Source organism: Pholis gunnellus (assembly GCF_910591455.1).
Source record: "Pholis gunnellus genome assembly, chromosome: 5".
NCBI classification, from domain to species: domain Eukaryota; kingdom Metazoa; phylum Chordata; class Actinopteri; order Perciformes; family Pholidae; genus Pholis; species Pholis gunnellus.
The window spans coordinates 19,145,133-19,164,795 of record NC_136531.1 but is presented as its reverse complement, the minus strand read 5'-3'; the positions used below and the strand labels follow the sequence as shown (position 1 = coordinate 19,164,795).

The following is a 19,663-nucleotide window of genomic DNA, read 5'->3' as shown; positions in this document are numbered from 1 at the left end:
AGATTTCTGTTTATCGGAAAGCAGATGGTTTGGTCTCATTGTGACTACGCAGCAATAGCACAGTTTGATTAGGATGTGGAGTTCAGTTCAGTATTTTATAGTTGCAGAAGCACAGTGTGATTCAAGATTCAAGAGATGTATTTTCCATTTGCACCTCAAAAAGTACATTGAAATTATTTGAGCAATGCTCACTGAGTCAGTTTTAGAGGAATAAGATAAATTAAAATAGCAGCATTTAAAAGTTAACAATAAATAAATGCATACACCCTAAACATGGTAAATATCAAGTGTAAAAAGTGTGCCCACTATATACAGACAATAAATGCACACTGAAACAAATTGAGTCAAGTAATCTATTGTTTTTAAGTCTGTTCCTTATGCTAGCCGTGTTATTACAAACATTGTGTATTTTATTGTTGTGGTTGTTGTAAGGCTGCAGCTATCGAGTATTTTAGTAATCGAGTATTCTACCAAATATTCCATAGAGTAATTGGATAAAAACATATTTTTGCTTTAGTAAGAAGCAATAGTAAATATTCAAAAGAGAAAATAAGATGGAACTACTAATTGGTTTAATTTGGAGAAAAGTCAACCTAAATTGCATACGTAATATCATATGACTAAACCCATTTAGTGCATTTAAGTGTCATTACTTTCTAGGTTTCAAGGCTTCAGACAAATCTTTTTTCATCACCAACCGTAAAGAATTCAAAATGTTATCCTTTTACTTTGTTATTGTCATCTACAGCGGATATTTGTATGAAATCACACAGTTCAAATGAGATAATACATTTTTTAAACTATTATTTTAATACAGTATTTGCTCCACTGAGTTCGACTGATGCGTCTGGTATCGTGAAGTGAAACAGCGGTTTCTCGATTTAAAAAGAATCATTGACAAAAAGGTGCAAAAGAGGGACTAACAATTAGCCAATCAGCTCTGAGGCGAGATTAACGCTGTGGGCAAGCTGCTGTTGTGTGCTGAAAGTGGAGTGACAATAACAAAAATGGAGACCGTAGTAATCTAAAACATTTACACAAATCCTCCCAGAATAGACGCCGGGTCTATACGGGAGAATTACTTCACTCAGTGGCCTCTCTTTCTGCTGAATAATAGTTTTGAATTGGATATGCGGCATGTCTTCTCAATAACACCCAACATTGTAGGCTAATTCTGTTCTTTTCATTTCTCTTTTAACTTGCTCCACTCCAATCTTAAAACACATCACCTGTCGACTTCAAATTACTTTAGCTTCTGGCCGATATGTTGGTCTCTAGTGATTGGATCGAGAAAATCGAACTCCCGCCCCCATGGAGATCAGATAGAGTGGAGGCAATGTCAGATATCTGTCTATCATTAAGTATTTGCTTTGATTAAAAAAAAATGTTGGCATTAGTAGTTGTAATTGTTTATTATACGATGCTTAGAGCTCCTGTTATGAACTTTAACAGGTTATAATTCCCTCTCTAATATCTATGTTATGCTGCTGTTGAAACATCTCCTTCAAACAACTTTGTTTATTTAAGTTTCTTGCCAAAAACTAAATTTGACAAGATTACATTTGAACACATTATGGTAACGTTATGTTTTACCTTTGCCCAATACTTATTTTCACTGAAAAGAACTTGAACGCGTCATGATGTAACTAAATGGAAGCTCCGTTAACGTTAGCTGTTAGCTCTGTTAATTAGCCAGGTAGGACTGTGCTGCCCACCTGCTGCCATCAGTTTAGCTAGCTCTCCTCATGCCGGTTTCCACACGTATTTGTTGTTCAATTCGATCTGTTCACCATTAATTAGCAGCCCTGCACACCTGCGTCCAGGTGGGGGGGGTTTAACCATTTCTTAAAATCTAAAAAGGTTTTGTGAGGATTCGTTTCAGCCCTATACTTTGTGATTGTAACGCTGGTTTTTAATGATTATAATATAGGCCCTTTTAACAGAATGCATTTTAACATGTCACAGTAGGAAAAGCAACAGTGTAAATAAAATGAATAAAGGCTGAATTCCATTTGGTTTCTTCAGTTTCAGGGCCTTGGTAATGTGCATTGTCATTCATTGACAATTTTCACAAACAAGTACATTTGTCTTTCTGCCCCAGCTGAGGTTATTGCTCACATGGTTGCATCATGTGTTGATGTTAAAATGTGTTTATTAACACCTTTGACTGGAATTCACCTGTGGTCTAACGTGTTATCAGACATTATTACAAAGTGTGAACATGTCCCTCTGGTATAAAACACAGCTCTCAACCGTGACATTTGTTTTTGTATGTTGAGACTAATTTATCCTCTGAGGTACTGATGTTCACTGTTCATTTGTTTGTGTAATATCTACACAAAACCTAAATCATTCTGAACTATATGGAATAATTTGGTTTTACCAATCATTTTTTGTCTTGTGTTTTTCCAGATGTGAAAAGTCAGATTTACAACTACTTTTACTCACATATATAACAGAAGGCAATTTTGTATATTTGTCACCACTCTACATTTCGCTGATGGTTGTAAAATATTAAATATTCTAAATGGTTAAATTACATTAAACCAACCAAATGTAAATGGGACATTACCGCAAACTCATCGCTCTTTAAAACTGTGAATGTTCTTCAGACAGAAGTATATTTACTGCTACATGCTTAAGCAGAACCTTAATTTGTGATGGATTGTGTTTCCATTACTGTATTTAATTAGTTAACAGAGTTTGTTTTTATGATTGAATACACATTTTATTAATCAATTCATGAATATTTTATCTTTAGTTTTTGCCACAAAATGCAGCAAATTCAGTTCAATGCACCTTTTGTCTAGCGTTTTGTCTTAGTACTCAGCTCATTAAGTTGAGAGCTAAGCGTTGTCCAGAGTTAGGGGGCTCATCAGTGGGTGAAACAACCTCAGATTCACTTTCTTCTCGCTATATTTGCGTTTTTTGGCGCTGTGTTCTCCATTTCTGTCTTCCTCTTGTAAGCGTGCCTACGTTCTGCCACCTTGTCGCTAAGTTTTTATAGAGGTTGAGTCCCAGAAACTTCCCGAAGCCAACAAAATAAGCAAGCGCAGGTAGAGGGCAGGGAGTCTGCAGATACAGACAACCCCTTACACTTCTAGCGGGTCATGAGTGATATTTATTTTTGTACGAGTCTAAACGCCCATTTTCAGGAAAATCCTACACAATTTGTCTTTAAAGATCACAAATCTGCCGCATTTGACTGTTTCAAAGTCCAGTGAGAAGTGGCATCAGGAGGATTCTCAAAACTAAAACCATTGTAAGTTTGTTAGTAAATGTCGCCCCTTCTCCAGTGCCCCCAGGGCCAGCTGCTGGGCCGTGAGCCACCATTCCTGAATGTTTCACTCCTTTAAATGTGGACGTCTCTCGGTAGCAGAGCACCTGCACCCCCTGCAGCTGGCGTCTGGGTAAGGTGTTCTTTCCCCAACACTTGTCCAGCCAAATGCTGCCCTTTTCCGCCTCCTCTGCCAGTTTTGTCGTTGCCTTCTTCAGCTTTCCTCCTGTCACTCCTGCATTCCTCAGCAGCAGTGTGGTTGACAGCCCCATGAATCCATGGCATCCAACCTCCACTGGGTAGATCGCAGTCCTCCAGCCATGCCTTGAAGAAGCATTTGCTCGACAAGAAAAGCAAGCGGTGGAGCGACATTACGAACGCAATAACGATCCAGCTATGCAAAGACATGGTCCTGCTACAGACAGTCGAGAAAGACGGGTTTAGAGCAATGAATTAAAACACTGGATTCAAGGTATGTCTGACCGGGTTGAAAATACTTCAGCCAAACTGCTATCCCAACATTATACGAACAAACGAGCACACCCCATAGTAATCAAAGCCTTTATACATGACATTAAAATGTTTTTATATTCTATGTACTTCTGACAGTAGAGTAAGCCACTATAAACCTATTTAAAAACATAGTCAAGGAAAAAAAAAAACACCGTGATATACCGTAAAACCGGCAGAATCTTAAAAAATACCGTGATACACATTTATGGTCATACAGCCCAGCACTACCTGGTACCAGAACACCTTAGGCCGGAGATCTATGATCGACTTTGTAATCGTATCATCTGATCTCCGGCCGTATGTCTTGGACACTCGGGTGAAGAGAGGAGCAGAGCTGTTAACTGATCACCACCTGGTGGTGAGTTGGATCAGATGGCGGGGGAACCGGCTGTAAAGACCCGGCAAGCCCAAACGTATAGTGAGGGTGAACTGGAAACGTCTGGCGAAGGACCCACCTCCGGAAGAACTTCTCACACATCCCGAGGGAGGTTGGGGACATGGAATCCGAATGGACCATGTTCAAAGCCTCTATTGTGGACGCGGCCTCTAGGAGCTGTGGCCGGAAGGTCATCGGTGCCTGTCGTGGCGGCAACCCGAGAACCCGGTGGTGGACACCAGAGGGGTGGGAAGCCGTCAAGCTGAAGAAGGAGGCCTTTAGGGCCTGTCTGGCCCAGGGCTCTCCTGAAGCAGCTGAGAGGTACCGGCAGGCCAGAAGGGCTGCAGCTGCGGTGGTCGCGGATGCTAAAACTCGGGCATGGGAGGGGTTTGGGGAGGCCATGGAGAAGGACTTTTGGTTGGAAAGCAGGGCCTACCCCAGGATGTTCTCAGCGGGGGGGGGACCTGCTGACCCGGACGGGGTACATCGTCGGGCGGTGGAAAGAGCATTTTGAGGAACTCCTAAACCCGACCAACATGTTCTCTGGAGAGGAGGCAGCGCCTGAAGACCTGGGGGGCGCACCCATATCCCTGGCGGAGGCCGCTAAGGTAGTCAAAAAGCTCCTTGGTGGCAAGGCGCCGGGGGTGGATGAGATCCGACCTGAGATGCTGAAGGCGCTGGACACTGTTGGGCTGTCTTGGCTGACACGCCTCTTCAATGTCGCATGCGGGTCTGGATCAGTGCCCATCAAGATGTCAATAATCAAGATTATTGACATCTTAATTCTAATTTATTTGTTGTCATTACAAATCTTTTACATCATTCAACATTCACTAAACATTTATTAATGTATAGTTGAATTTTCACATCAACAAACTATAATTTCTTCATTGTCAAATGTCCAATTATCTAATGAAGAAAACACAGTCCCACGTTACATCATTCTTGTCACTGATGTGGTGTTGCCATCTGTTGGTGAGGAATAGATTTACCAACTGATCCAGAATTGCGTCACACTGAACATGTTCAGTAGTTGAACTATAATCTTTTAGTGAGATCTGTTGCAGCTCATCCATCTGATAGTAAAACCTGCAGCGACAGTTCTTACAAGTCAGGAGACAGAAACTCAATCTCTGTTGTTGGGCTCAGCCTCTACTGCAGTGGTTATGTGGCTAGTCAGACACTAGATGGCCCTGTTGGTAAAGCATTTGACATTGATTAAAAACAAACTGCAGTAGCAAAGTACGAAACAGTATTTATGTTGTATGAGCACAATATGTGAAGATTTGCAGTCATCTCATATTTAACGTATCACTTTTATGTTTGGATCCTTTATTTAACATTTTGATTTTAACCTCCCTATCCAGGTTTTATGTCACAGACTAACCGAAACATTGTACTCGGTACAGTACATTTTGACATCTGACTGTCCAGGTTACAATTAATAGAATAAAGTCAGTGACTGCTGCTCACATGATGAGGTGAATTACAAAATATACAGCAGACAGAAAGTGGAGAGCAAATCAATCGGAACTATTAGTTTTATTAAATGGAAATATAGTCTCCTTTCAAAGTGTGAAAATGTAAATGTCGTACTCAAAAAACATAAAATGAATGCAAACCAATTAGGATTCATTGATAAAGTATAAATACTCTTTTTGTTTTGTTCTTGATAAGAAAATAAAAGACAGTAATAAATCATATTGTGAGGGGGGTTTAGGAACTCTGTCGTAATAGTCTATAGAAGCCACTTCACACTTTACATATGTGTTGTACTATTTTTATGATCACGCGTCTTCAGGCATTTCACTGATGTTCTTTCTGGCATTTGGAGTTTTGAGTGCTACAAAATAAGCGACGTACCGAAAATAATGACGGCAATAGCCACCTTGGTTTTCTTTTAATAGTGGTGTGACCATACTGTCTGAACAAGGAGTGAGAAAGAAACAGAATTAAACTTAAGATATATTTAGAGAGCATGCTACATTATGCAGTGTGAGGAGGGAAACATGTTGTTTAATGCATGAGTTTTCTGGAAAGCCAAGCAGCCAGTACAGAGCCAGTCCTGCTGCAGATCTCTTTGAGCTACAGTCGTGTGTCTCCCTATGTCAAGGTTGGAGACTTTGTACCGTAGGTTTCTTCATTTACTGTATAATGGTCTTTAGATGTGCTCTAGAACTACATACATATTCTTTACAGTCTCAAAGCTTTTTTTTTTTTTTTTACGTGCAGTTAAATAAAGTAAGTAGGAAAAACAAAACTTCCCCCCAAACCTTTAAACAAAATACCGTATTTGAACATCATCTAACTGAACTAAAACATTACAAAATGTGTATTTGTGTTATTTAGAGTTCAAATCTAAATTGTTAGTTTAAGTTAAAAAAATAGTTGTCTTTTTTGGATTAAATTAAATATTGTGGTCTTCATACACTTTATATCAACGAAAGATAATGGTTATAAGAAAACACTGGAGACACAAGGAAGCACTGTGCTTTCATTGTTTATGGTGAACACTAACATGTCTGTTCTTCTTCTTCCTTTAACCAGATCATCACCGCTCTGCCTCAAATAAAACAACACAAAACCCTCAAATCTACAGTGAGTTAAAATGTTGGTACTTGGGGTTTGTTAAATTAAACAACTTTTAGAAACAACTGTCTGTTTATGTTGGTGATGGTATAACATCTGATTAAAGGAATTCATTTAAATGATTTCACCAGTTTAAATTGTTCTTTTCATTTGATATTTTCAACTTCAAATGTCAAAACGTACTTTGCCAATTTGAACCAATTTACTGCAAAATAGTTCTGGTGCTCTTGGGTATCTACAGCAGGAGAGCTTTTTCTCTTATCGGACGTCCTAGGAAAACTTTTAGACCTCTAAGTTACTAAACGGTCTTTAAATTATTGTTAATGACATTGTCTGACTCAACATCAATGATTTGTTTTTCGATTATAGGTGAATTTGTTTTTAATGCTTTATATGGAACAAATGTGACAAATGCTAATATTATTATTGTTATAAGGAATATTTTGATATAAATCAAACATATACAAACACATATAACCATAGGTTTGATTAATTGATTATGATTATGTAAGGTTGTAAGACTAATATTTATTTCAAATACCAAATTTGAATTTGCGAAATCATCGAATCATCTGAATGTTTCAAAGGTTCACAAACAAACAAGCCCAAACATTAACACGCCTGGTTTCACCCAGTTTTCCTTCCACGCACCGCAACCAAAGTGATTCTCATTTTAATTATGTTGACCCAGACTCCGTCTCTCTTCTTCACTGACAACAAAACCAGCGCAGGCCGGCAGTCTGCCTCTCACACTGTGAGGATGACACCTCCGTCTCCTTACAGAGGAACTAGCCGAGGATCCACTTTGATGTCACACCCCCGCAAAGGAAAGGTCAAAATAATAAATGTAGGCCCAATTGATGGGTTGGCAGGGGGGCGCGGGGGTTTCAGTGCTGATTTTTGGACGAGTGCTCCCCTAAAGGCATAATGAATTCATACAGTCAGCCACGGCCAAAGAGGAAAACAGCATGGGTCCTCTTTCCATGAAAAGGTTGATCTAAATCTGCAGACGAGCCTGGCTCCTTCTTCCCACTCATTCTCCACACACATCACTCTCCTCTCTCTCTCTCTCTCTCTCTCTCTCTCCCCCTCTCTCTCGCTCTCTCTCAGCATAGGCTTGTCTCACACTCACATACACACACACACGTATTAATATATACTCAAAAATACTCTTCTCTTTGAAACACACCTCTGCATATGCATCACTTCCTTCTCACCTTCACTTGAGAGAGGGGAACCGCATCACCACAGAACAAAAACCTCCCCTTGAGATGCTCCTCCTAACTCTTCCTCACAGCAAGAAACCTTTGTTTCAAGAGTCAATAACCCAGAAATACACAAATGCTTGAATATGTCTTTGAAGATTCCTCAGGTCACCTGGGTCACGAGATATCTGTTGGTAGGTCAAAGGCAACTGAGCTGTGCCTTGTCTGCTGGCCTTTGATGTATAAACTCATGTTCTGTAGCTTTATTTTAAATTAGAAGAACTATTTAATCTGTCACTTAAGTTAAAGAAGCAATACCTCAAACACTCAAGTGAAAGTAAATTCATAATGCTAGAAAGTAGAGAGGTTTCAATAGCAAAATGTTCCGAAAGAATCAACAGTAAACGTGCTTATTATGCATGGAGAGAGTTATATCATATTATTGGAATATTTTTACTGACGCATGAATATGTAAGCAGAATATTAATGTTAGTTTACATAAAACTATTTTATTTACACTATTGGAAAGTTAAAATGTCTTTTTTTTACAAGTTAATCACTTTTGTATGTAAAATCTGAATTTGTAAAGTAGCAACACTTTACTTCAAGTCCCCCTAGTTAGCATTCATAAGTAGTATATGAGCATGCAATATTTGGTTTAAACAACACTATATTGTAGTTGTAAGCATATATATATGAATGTTAGGCTGGTGTGGATTCTGTTGTATAAACAAATAAACAGATAATGAAAGACAGTAAACACTGTTGTTATAATATTATATGTCTTCATAGGAAAAGTTCAATTGGTGACAAATATAGTGTGTGTGTGTTAATAAACACACTGATAAAACATCCCTATATCCGCTAATTTTTTATAGTGTGATATAGACCATGTATTACATGTTTTAATGCTAATTATACATGCTAAAATAGGGGGTCTTACATGTCCCCAGCAACTAAAGCTATTAAAAACATGTAGAGTATTAAAAAGCACAACATTTCGCTCTCAAACGGAGTGTAGTTTATGTAAAAGTAAATGGAAATACTCAAGTCGAGTACAAGTCCCTCCAAACTGAACTTAAGTAACTCTGTAAATGTAGCTGACTTTACTTTCCACCATGAGGTCAGCAGGCACATAAACACATGCTGCTGTCCTAAAATTGTCTAACGTACAGGCAAATTAAGAGGACATTTAAGGGAACTACTGTTGCATCATTATTTTTATTTTGGGTTGAGTCATTTGCACACTAGGATATGGTATTCTGGCTATTTTATCTGGTTTTGTAGCTACGTTAAACAATTGCGTCATTGTCCTACTTTATTGATGTCATGTTACCATTGTGCACACGTCGAATTATAAATATAAAGCGCACTCCAATTCTGTGCAGGTATTAAATTACAGGCTATATGTGGCTTTTAATTCACTCAGAGACAAACACGACCTCAAGGCCCTGTCTTGCCGCATTGAGGACAAACATTCAGATAAACCGAGATATGATTATTTCCCACAGACAAAACGCAATTTCCTGATCAGCCACAACCCCCGCGAGCCGCGGTGGGATGCGCATTCACACCGAGCAGCCAGTTTCCTCCGGAGGACCGAGCCGCTCCAGGGCTGAATTACATGCGCAGTGCTACCGTGAATCACACATCACCACGGCAACCGGCGTTCACACCGAGTCCCCGTCAGCAGCATCAGTGAGGTCCGATCCCGTCCACAGACGACCAGCGAGCACAGAGAAACCACAGTGAGTTTATATTCTCTTTTCTACTGTTATGTTTCCGAGTGCGCAGCCGGTATTTTTGTGCATTAGACACACGTGTTTGCGGGTAGAGAGAGACTGTACCGCTGCGTAATTCTACCCATAGGAGAGTGTTTCGTCTCGTGACGTGATGAAGTGATTTAGTGCCAGTGATTCATGGTTTTTCATCTGCTTCAGTGAATAAATGGACAAGCATCGCATCTTGTAATATGGGGCTGTCTCTGTGGCACGCTGGATTGCGTTGTAATTTGCGCTACCGCCACGTTACATAAACGGCTGCAATTAAATACGCATTGAGCCTATTGATTGTCCTCAGGGCTTATGGATACATTAGGTCCGCAGCTCATGTACATTTAAGATAATAAAAGTACACAAAAACATGCTTCACCGGATGGAATAACATATTCTGATCTGCAGCCTAATTTGACAAAAAATTAGTTTAATCAGGCTTCTCTCTATGTCATGTGCTGCTGTGGCATCCCTGCTCTCTGATTCCTGGTTACATAGCCTGTATATCTTGTCTCAGCAGTCTCCAATGCAGCAAGTTCAGATATGCATGACCAGTGAACCCTGAAGAACTTGAGAGGCACAGGCATAAACAGCCCCACTCTTATTCATAACACAGCACGTCTTCACCTTCAGAAAGCTGTGTCCTCCCTGTCCTGTTAAATTGATTAGTATATGCCAGATTGTGGGCGATGAATTAAACTATAATCATGCCATCGTTTTTTTTAACTGTAGGTAAAATGTGCATTTAAAAGATGTCATTTGCGGCTTTCTTTTGCTGGACTCATTTCCTGTCAGAGTGTGGGAACACTGAGTGTTTGACAGCAACACCCGGCTCATTTGTTAATCGCAGATTCAGGATGATTCATCGTACCCACACTTCCCTCCAACTGTTGGGAGGAAAAACATTGGTCGTCAGCACAGATGACCACTTTAGCCACCCACTCACCAAGGACTACAAGTAGTCTATGTAGGTCTTGAGTATTATACTCACTTAAGATCTATTTTTTTCTCCGATGACAAATACTGCTCTTTAACTGCTTGGAAATGCCAATTTAGAGGTGATCTTTTTTGCACCAGTATTATCTGTTTGTAGGCTTGGTCTCCTGTAATCTGAGTCCAAAATTTCAAATGTCTAGAATTTTATTTGGTTCAAGGTTTCCACTTAATAACAATATACAGTATACGTCCTTCTTTATCAGATCATGGATGTGTGCAGCAGCCTTAGTAAACAATCTGTATCTCCTTTATCAAAAACACTTTCCCTGTGCATCAGGGATGTCTCCTGCAGCACAACAACTGTAGCTCTTTGCCTCCTGGTGAGTGTATCATCTTTGTGAGTCACTGGCGTCATTGGGGCCTGTGGGGTCCTTGGCTGAGGGAAGGTGTTGTGTTGCACTGTGTGAATGAGATAAGTGGATCCTCACCTCTTTCCTCCACATTTAGATGATCATTTGATCGAGGCGAGGAAATAGAATCATTATCAGAGCAGAGAGGCGTCCGGCGCCGTGTTGGTGGCGCGTTGGATTTACACATTGATTCTAAACATTAAAGATAAGAGTTTGGAGGAAGAGATGGGGCTGATATATACAATATTATCTATACCCAGTGGTTATGAAACATGTTTACTTTAGATTGTTGTATTGCACAAACAAGAGGAAAGCATCCCTATGAGGATGCAAGTCTGAAGTCACTTAAATATGCCACCACTTTATGATATATAAATATAATTCCACTTACTTATTAATAAATCAATTATTAACGGGATACTCAGACATTTTGGGAAATACTTGCTTTCTTGCGAGAAGATTCATATCCTTCTCTTATTTGCAGCTACTGCAAGTCATTTATTTAAGCGTTAAGACTGGAAACTGGGGAACACGCTAGCTTTGCTCTGTCCAAATGTAACGAAATCCACCTACCAGCACCTCTGATACAAAATTGAACCACAAGTTTGTTTAACGTTAGGTTATCATTGGCTCTGAGCAATTGCAACCAGCAAAGACTCCAGGACGTCACTGCTGTCGGACAGAAAATAATCCATCATAAGCTACCGTAACACAGAATTGTTACTTTTTTACCATTATGTATTGCTAGTCTTTGATTTAACCAAGTCAAAGAGTCGACAGCAAATGCTGACATCAGCATGCCAACATACTTGCAACAGTGCAAACATGCTGGTGTTTAGCAGGTATAAAGTTTACCACGTTCATCGTGTTAGTTTAGTGTGCTAGTAGCCTATGCTAATATTTGCTAATTAAAGCTAAACTCAAAGTACAATTGAGGCTGATGGGGAATGCCATGAACATAGATATTGAACAAATGAAAATATTGTCTCACCAAAGTCATGCTATTCATCCTGAGGTTGACATGAATCTTTGTACAAGATTTCACGTTAATACATCCAATAGATGAACCAACCGTCATTGCATATCAGTCTTATTTCTTGCGGTATCAGACATACTTTTTTTATTCTCTTCTACTGTTTCTGTGGTTTGTATTACTCTTGTCCTACTTATATACAGTCTATGGTCCTGTTTTTCCTCATCACACTATCATCTTCTCCATCTTCTTTCGTGCCCTGGCAGTGTCCTCGATTTTGAGCTACAAGCAGCGCTGTCATATTTGGTTACAAGGCACACAGTTTGAGTCAGTCTGACCTGACCTGAGCTGTCTGTCCCGCTCTCCAGATCTGTCCAGGCATTTTCGGGCACCTAAGCAGCCATGGTGAAGCTAGGCAGCAATCTGTCTGACAAACTGGAGAAGCAGCCGTCTGCGGACGACGGTTTTGACAATATCCCCCTCATCACACCCCTGGAGGTCAACCAGCTCCAGCAGCCGTTCGCAGACAAGGTAAGTGCGGCCTATTAGGTCAGTGTTTGTGAGTCTGCTGATGTGCCTCCCTACTTATGTTTGTTTTTCTCTAAAATACGGTGATTCTTAGTTGCTCGCAGACCACAACAAACCATGCTTTAATGCATTACGGAAATAGCTAACAGATTACGAGTCGCTGCAGAACACGTCTGGACAAACACCATTAAAATTCACCTGGGCATACTTACCTTCCAAGCAAAAGCCCCAACAGTGAGAGTGCTGTATTCTCCTTCCGTTACCTATCGTCCCAGGTTAAAACCTTAGCATCAGCCCACGCAATGCGGGCACCTTTTGAATGCATAATGCAAGAGGAAAGCTCTCATCATATCAAATCCTATTTTTGTTGGATGAAGCACTCAGTAGCACAGGATGTTCTACAGGCTGATTAGATGTTGCTGAATCATTAACATAACAAAAACCCTTTGTAGCTGTGTTTTTAAGGCATCGATTAAAACTGTCCGCTCTTGCAAATGATGCTCGTGTATTTTTAGATGTGGGAAATTGTATTTTCAATGGGTCACAACCTGTGCCGAACACTGGGGATAAAATCATCCATCAACCATAACGTAAAACAAATCACAGATAATTAGCAGGTCTCAGTTTTCCTCCACAAGAGTCACAATAACAGTGCATTGTTTCTGCTTCAGGTCATTGTGAAGACGTCGACACAATATCAGCTGCAGCAGAAGAAGAACAAGCTGTACGTGCCCAATATCAAGAAGCTGAATATCAACTTCTACAGTGATGTTTCAGACAAAGCCAAGGTACAACAACAACCCGAAGTCTGAATGGGCTCATGTTCCAAATCAAAAGACCAAAACCAACAATGGATGGATCCCACTTACAAGTATTAACTGTGTATCCAAAGCCTGATGTACTAAACTACGGGCGCCAATAGGAGCCGAAAAAATATTCAGTACAAATTTCTCCCTTTAGGATTCAGATTTTTTTCTCAAAGCAGAACACAGGAGAAATTATATTACAGTGCATATGCTTTATCAGTACAATTTAATTTTAGCTAGACAATAAATTAAGCCAAACAATTACACTGGCTAATGTTTGCCATATTACCATGATCACACACACTGTAGTTTATTTTCTGTCAATCCCACATGCGGTGCCGCGCTTCCATTAATGCTCACTTGATCTTCGAATGTGTATTAATCTGCTAATTAAAATAGTCCCCAACAAATGCACTTAATGTGTCTGTTTGAGTAGCGTTTGCTACATTCTACGATGCCCAGCCGTTTTACAAAAATATTGAGCCATTTTTTAAATATCTAATTGGATATTGTTTTACCTGTCTTCAGTAGTAATCAATCCCATTGATAAACACTGTGTGCCACGGACAGAGTTGGGAAGCCAGAAAGTATCAAGAGACGACTAAGGGATTGCTGGTTTTGGTCTTTTCACAGAATTTGTTTGCAAAAACAAAAATACATTGCCAGCCTTATTCTTCTTAAGTATTGAAGGCACTTGTTGCTAAAGTGGTGTACACGTGTGTGTGTGTTCATGAGTCTGTGTGTGTGTTCATGGGTGTGTGTTGTTGCTCAGATCACAGGCCTGATCCTCATCACTTTGGCCTTCCTGACCAGCTTGCTCCTCCTGCTCATGTACAAAGCCATGTGGTACGACCAGCTTACCTGCCCAGAGGGTTTCATCCTTAAGGTAGGCAGCATGAACACACACACACACGCAAACACACACACACACACACACACCCACACACACACACACACACACATAGATGAACTCACATACACTAAAACGCTGCTTTGCATATGGCATTTTTCATTTTCACTATTCTTTCAGAAAATTGAATGTGCATAAACTGTGTGTCTGCAGACACACACCACACACAGATGTATGAACGTGGATTCACATGATTTAAGGAGAGAAAGAAAATCTTCCTGCAGTACAGCAGAGAACAGCAGAACCAACTCATGTAATAGTCTCGTCCTTCGATATCACAGACTTCTTATTTCATTATCCAGGCCGCAGTAGTCTGTGCGTCACCCACTCAAAGGGCACTTACACAGTCTACTACGCAGCTGGTGCTTTGTTTCTCGGCACACCCTCACATCAGTCACTTTGGGAGGATTCTCTGAAAACTGGAGCTGGAAACTCAAACTCATTATCTCCCAATGACACCTTGGAGGCATCGTGTAGCGAGCCACCGCTGCCACGCATGTTAGTTAAAGAGCCTGTCTCACATAAGAAATGGGAGAGCGAGAGAGAGAAGCAGGGAGCTACAGAGCCCGCTTTCTGGTCAGGCAGAGATTGGGACGCCCGCCTGTGAATCGGAGGGGTCTTTAATTAGGGCTGAGCGTGACTAAACTGTGATTAAAGGCTTAACAGTGAGGGGGAAAGCATGGAAGGGAAGGGAAGGGGGGAGGGGGGGACCTTCCGGCAAGGCTTTTGAAGTTTTTGCCGGTTACAGTTGCTTTCAGCATTTTTTCCTGCTAATGCGTTGTTGGAGACATAAAAAGAGGAGTGAGGATGGAGGGAGGCGAAATCACTGCTGCGCTTTGCAGAGGTTCGACTCCTCACTGAGAGGGAAGGTCAGGTAGTGAATCCTCGGAAGAGAAACGCTTGTGAGGTCAACACAACTCAGTGGGCTCTTTCCATAACATAACATTAACAGGATGGACGCCCAGTTTGTTTGATTTAATTCACCCACATTGTCTCGAACACACTCACCCTCTTCAAAAACAAGTTAATTTGAGTTTAAAGATGTTGCACATCGTGGTTTTTCCTTTAGTGAAGGCTCGTCCTAAATTGACCTTGGTGACCGTGGTGCATTATTACTGTAAACTTTAACTACATCGGGATTGTCAACACTGCTAGCACCATCTGAAAGAACTTGGATTTAGTTTCACCTCCGTAAAGCTTCTTCAGCTGAGATGTAATTTTAGGAACTTTTCCCCAAAGGACGCAAAGACAAAACATAACCTGAGACAATCTGTATCGTACAACATGGGATCATTTCCAATTACTTTGACCTGAATACAGTCTAACATGATGTTAGACAGAGACCTCTATGAATAAACAATTCCTGAGAACTTATTCGGTAACACTTTACTACAAGGAACAAGGTAATGATTCCGTGCGAACAACTCAAGTATGGTGCACCACTTTACTTGAGGAGACACAAAAATAGAAACTAATAGAGTGCTGCAGATATGAGTGCTAAAAGCTGGAAATACATTTTGTACTTCTGGTTCCTTCGTCTCAGAGTCAATGGATGGTTTTTTGTCTGAAATAAGGTCTGTGGTTAACACAAGCTTCGGGGATTTTAACGTTTTCTTACATCAGTAAATACCTCTTTCGTGAATTTTGAAGCTTTCAGTGTCTTAAAGAAGGCGGTTGATAACAAGTAGCTAAATGACAATACAAAACGTCCACAGGCCTGTAGTTCACCTTCACAGCCTTGTTGTGTATTCTCGCGCTCTTGTGACCATGTTGTAGTTTGTTTATAGCCTTAAGTTAGCTTTTCGCTTCTGACGATTGCATTTACACATCATTAATTATAAAAGAGGAGTTAATTTGTGAAGATTATCTTGCTGAACAAAACCTGTAAGTATCACCTTACACGTTTGGGAAAAATCCAATGGGAACTGACTGAAAGTTAATGGAAAATATCCCATTTGTTTTTTGTCGAGGGAACCAGTGTAATGCTAACCTTCTGTTGGCCGACAAAAATATGTCATCCTCCAGACCTCCATGGGTAATAATGAAGTAATGATCTGTTGTTGGTTAAGTGCTGTTAGGGCATTATTGAGAAATAATCACAAACTATGTTTTAAGCAAAGGACCATTGTAAGTGTTCACAGATAAACAAACAATGTTTACATATTAGTTCATTAACATTTGTTTCCCAAATAATACGGAGTGGCTAATTAATCATTAGCCACTCTCTATAATTTGATTAGGAGCTCCTAAAAACTGTCGGTTAACTAATTGTTTACTAGCAGTTAGTTCCTCATTTATTCCCTGGTAATTACTCAAAAATGTTGTGTTCCCTTTTGTAAAATGTTAACACTTATTCATGTCATCATTAACATATTGATGATTTCCAGGACTCAAAAAATGAATGCACGCTTTCAGTCTCCTGAAATGTCTTCATGTACTTATAAAAGATGTCCTAGACTAGTGTGTTAACCATTATTACTGTAGTAAAAATAACCAATAAGTGATGAATTTCAGGAACAAACATACTGTTGACCTGCTGTAACGGACTTATGTTGTTCAAGACGTGTTTGTCTTTCTGCTGTAACAGCAGAAGCATTGCACCCCGGCAGCTCTGGAGATGTACTACACAGAGCAGCAGCAGGAGGCGGGCGTCCGCGGCGGGGCCAACTCCGGGCTGTACGCCGCCCTCAGCCACCTCAACCAGGTCAAGAGGACTGGGCCTGAGCTGCCATCGCCATGGTTACCAGTCATCAGCGCTCTGAAGGAAGCCGAAGTGGCCAAACAAGGTAGTGAGCAGATGAAAGGAGTGCTTGAGGGAGAGGAGTGACGGGCCTGACAGAAATGCAGGTGTGAAAGGGAGGAAGTGATGACGGGGAGGCAGAGTAGATACATTTTTGATTGTATTTGTTCAGGAATTTATTTTCCTTTCCCCTCGTACAGTCCATCGAATCACTGGTTTATACTGGTGCTCCGAAACCATAAAGGTGTCTGTATAACTACTGAAAATTAAAATCAGCTCCGTAAACCTCATGTTTACTCAACTTCAATCCACTTATATTCCGTTAATTTTTCTACCCAACTTTGTGTGCGTGTGTGTGTGTGTGTGTGTGTGTGTGTGTGGTGAGATGTTGTGGTTAGAGGCAGGAATGTTATTAAAGTGTTGGAGAATGTGCCTGACTTTTACAGTGTTACTGAGGCGTGAGTAATCGCCACCATCTGCAGTCAGTGTGTGTATGTACATTGTAAATTCTCACATGCACATGAGCGCATATGTATTGCATGCATGTTTGCAGTTTGTGTGTGTGTGTGTGTGTGTGTGTGTGTGTGTGTGTTTGTGTGTGTGTGTGTGTGTGTGTGATTCGTGTACTTGTCTGTGAGAGTTGGAGGTGTGAGAAGAGAACTGAAGCGAGAGCTCAGACTTAGAAGTGAAGATAACAAGTTTTTAATGAGATCACTGCGAGTTTCTCCTCATCACTCCGCCTCGTTATCTCGCTGTCTATTCATTTAGTTTCAGAAGGGAATGTATGAAATCATCAGCAAATGTGCGCACACTTTAAACATTAAGACAAGGAACTATAATTGACCACTTTAATTTTTTGTCGAAAATTAGATTTCGCATTGGAATTATCTGGAGACGGTAAATTGCAGTTCTGTTAGTTAAAGAGTGTTTTAAAGAGACTCGCACAGTGGCTTTGGAAAGCATCAGACTATTACAAATCTACTAAAAAACAACAACCTCTTTGTCATTATGGGTTATTGTACGTAGAATGAATTGCCAAAAAATTGCCAATTTTCACTATTTTAACTTAAATCTATAACGCAATAAAGTTTGCAACATGTAAATGGACCTGAAAATGTTCTGAAGCCACTATACATCTCTTCATTATGTTACATGATGATGTGAGCGACGTACTGTAATTATGAATAAAACTGGAGAGCTGTTAATGTATTACTACAAAACAATATCTAAATTTCAATAATGCTGTATTTCCATGTGTGGAAGATGATTGTAAAAACTAGCAAATTATTAGTTTTGTTACTAGATTTTGTTTTTGATGTACGTTGCTGAGTATTCTGTAATGCCACTGTAAATGAACGTGTACAGTTAGTTTAACCGCAGGGTTGACTCATATATGAATGTATGAAGTAGCTGCTCTAATCATGCAGTAGATGTAATCAGTGCTCATGATGTACTACCTAAAAGCTTCTATTGTCTTCACATGTTTCTATTTATTGCATTAACAAATGTACGTGTGTATTATTTGGTGTCTTTTCAACGGTAAAGTTGTGTTTGTAAATCTTTAAGGATGAAGAGTTCTTTTCTAATCCACTTTTAAAGGGGAAAAATTATACGACGCAAATATTGTTTTTCTTCATCTGTCATCAGAAAAAAAACTCACAATTCTTAATTACCTGCCATCAATTATTTTGACCTACCTTTTCCCCTTTGTCACTTCTTAAAATGGCGACTTTATTATTTTGGATCCAAACTCTTCATGTGAGTATGTGAGATCACAGCACAGCTTGTCCTTTGGAGTTTAAGTGCCAAACATTTACATCAGACCCATCTGCTCTGATGTCACTGACTGAACAGAAATAAATGACTGAAGTGTTGAGTTCTCTCATTCACAACAACCGGCCCTGTTGATTTACATGTATTGCCTCTAATGACCTTAATTAATAAGACTGATGAAATATTAGCGGTTGTATTTAACAGAAACCATTCATTATGTGTTTTTCAGCCAACGGCAACTAACTGAGCTTTTTACCTAGAGCGGAGTCAGTGATGGAAGGACGTTAAGGACACACTGCAAGCTTGTATATATAATCACAATATGTGAAATTACTTTAGATATATATATAGTGGTCAAAAATATACAATTACTTAAGTATGTCCTCCAGTGCAGTTTTGAGCTACTTTAATTGAGTTATTCTATTTTATGCCACTTTCTAGTTTCAGAAGTAACTTAATGCTGTACTTTTTAAAGTATAACCAATGCCACACTTTGAAAGTAGTCCATTACAATTAATTGACCTGAGTTCATATTATATTATTATTATTATTGGATTATTATCATTAAAGCTTTTTCCTTTTAACTAGTATTTTAATGTTGCAGTCGGACCACAAACTACAGATCAAATTAACTATCTCAACATTATATTATATGATGATGAGTTTACTGTACTGTAAATAGTACTGAGTGAATGAACTAGTAACCAATAGTTGTCAAATATATTTAATGGAGTAAAATGCGCCATCTTTCCCTCCAAAATGTAGCGGTGAAATATAAAGTAGCTAAATTAGAAATACTTAAGTGCAAGTACCTGTTAATTGTACTTAGTTATTGACCATCACAACATTTATTTG

General features: G+C 39.7%; 1 protein-coding gene across 1 annotated transcript; it reads left to right on the top strand.

Annotated features, from left to right (window-relative positions):
• Positions 1-12,453: 12,453 nt before the first annotated feature.
• On the top strand, positions 12,454-17,122 carry caly (calcyon neuron-specific vesicular protein; the record flags this gene model as incomplete). Its single annotated transcript, XM_079159876.1, has 4 exons — positions 12,454-12,582; positions 13,251-13,367; positions 14,158-14,271; positions 16,883-17,122. 4 exons carry the CDS (start codon positions 12,454-12,456, stop codon positions 17,120-17,122), a joined length of 600 nt encoding a protein of 199 aa, XP_079016002.1.
• Between the last annotated feature and the right edge of the window lie 2,541 nt (positions 17,123-19,663).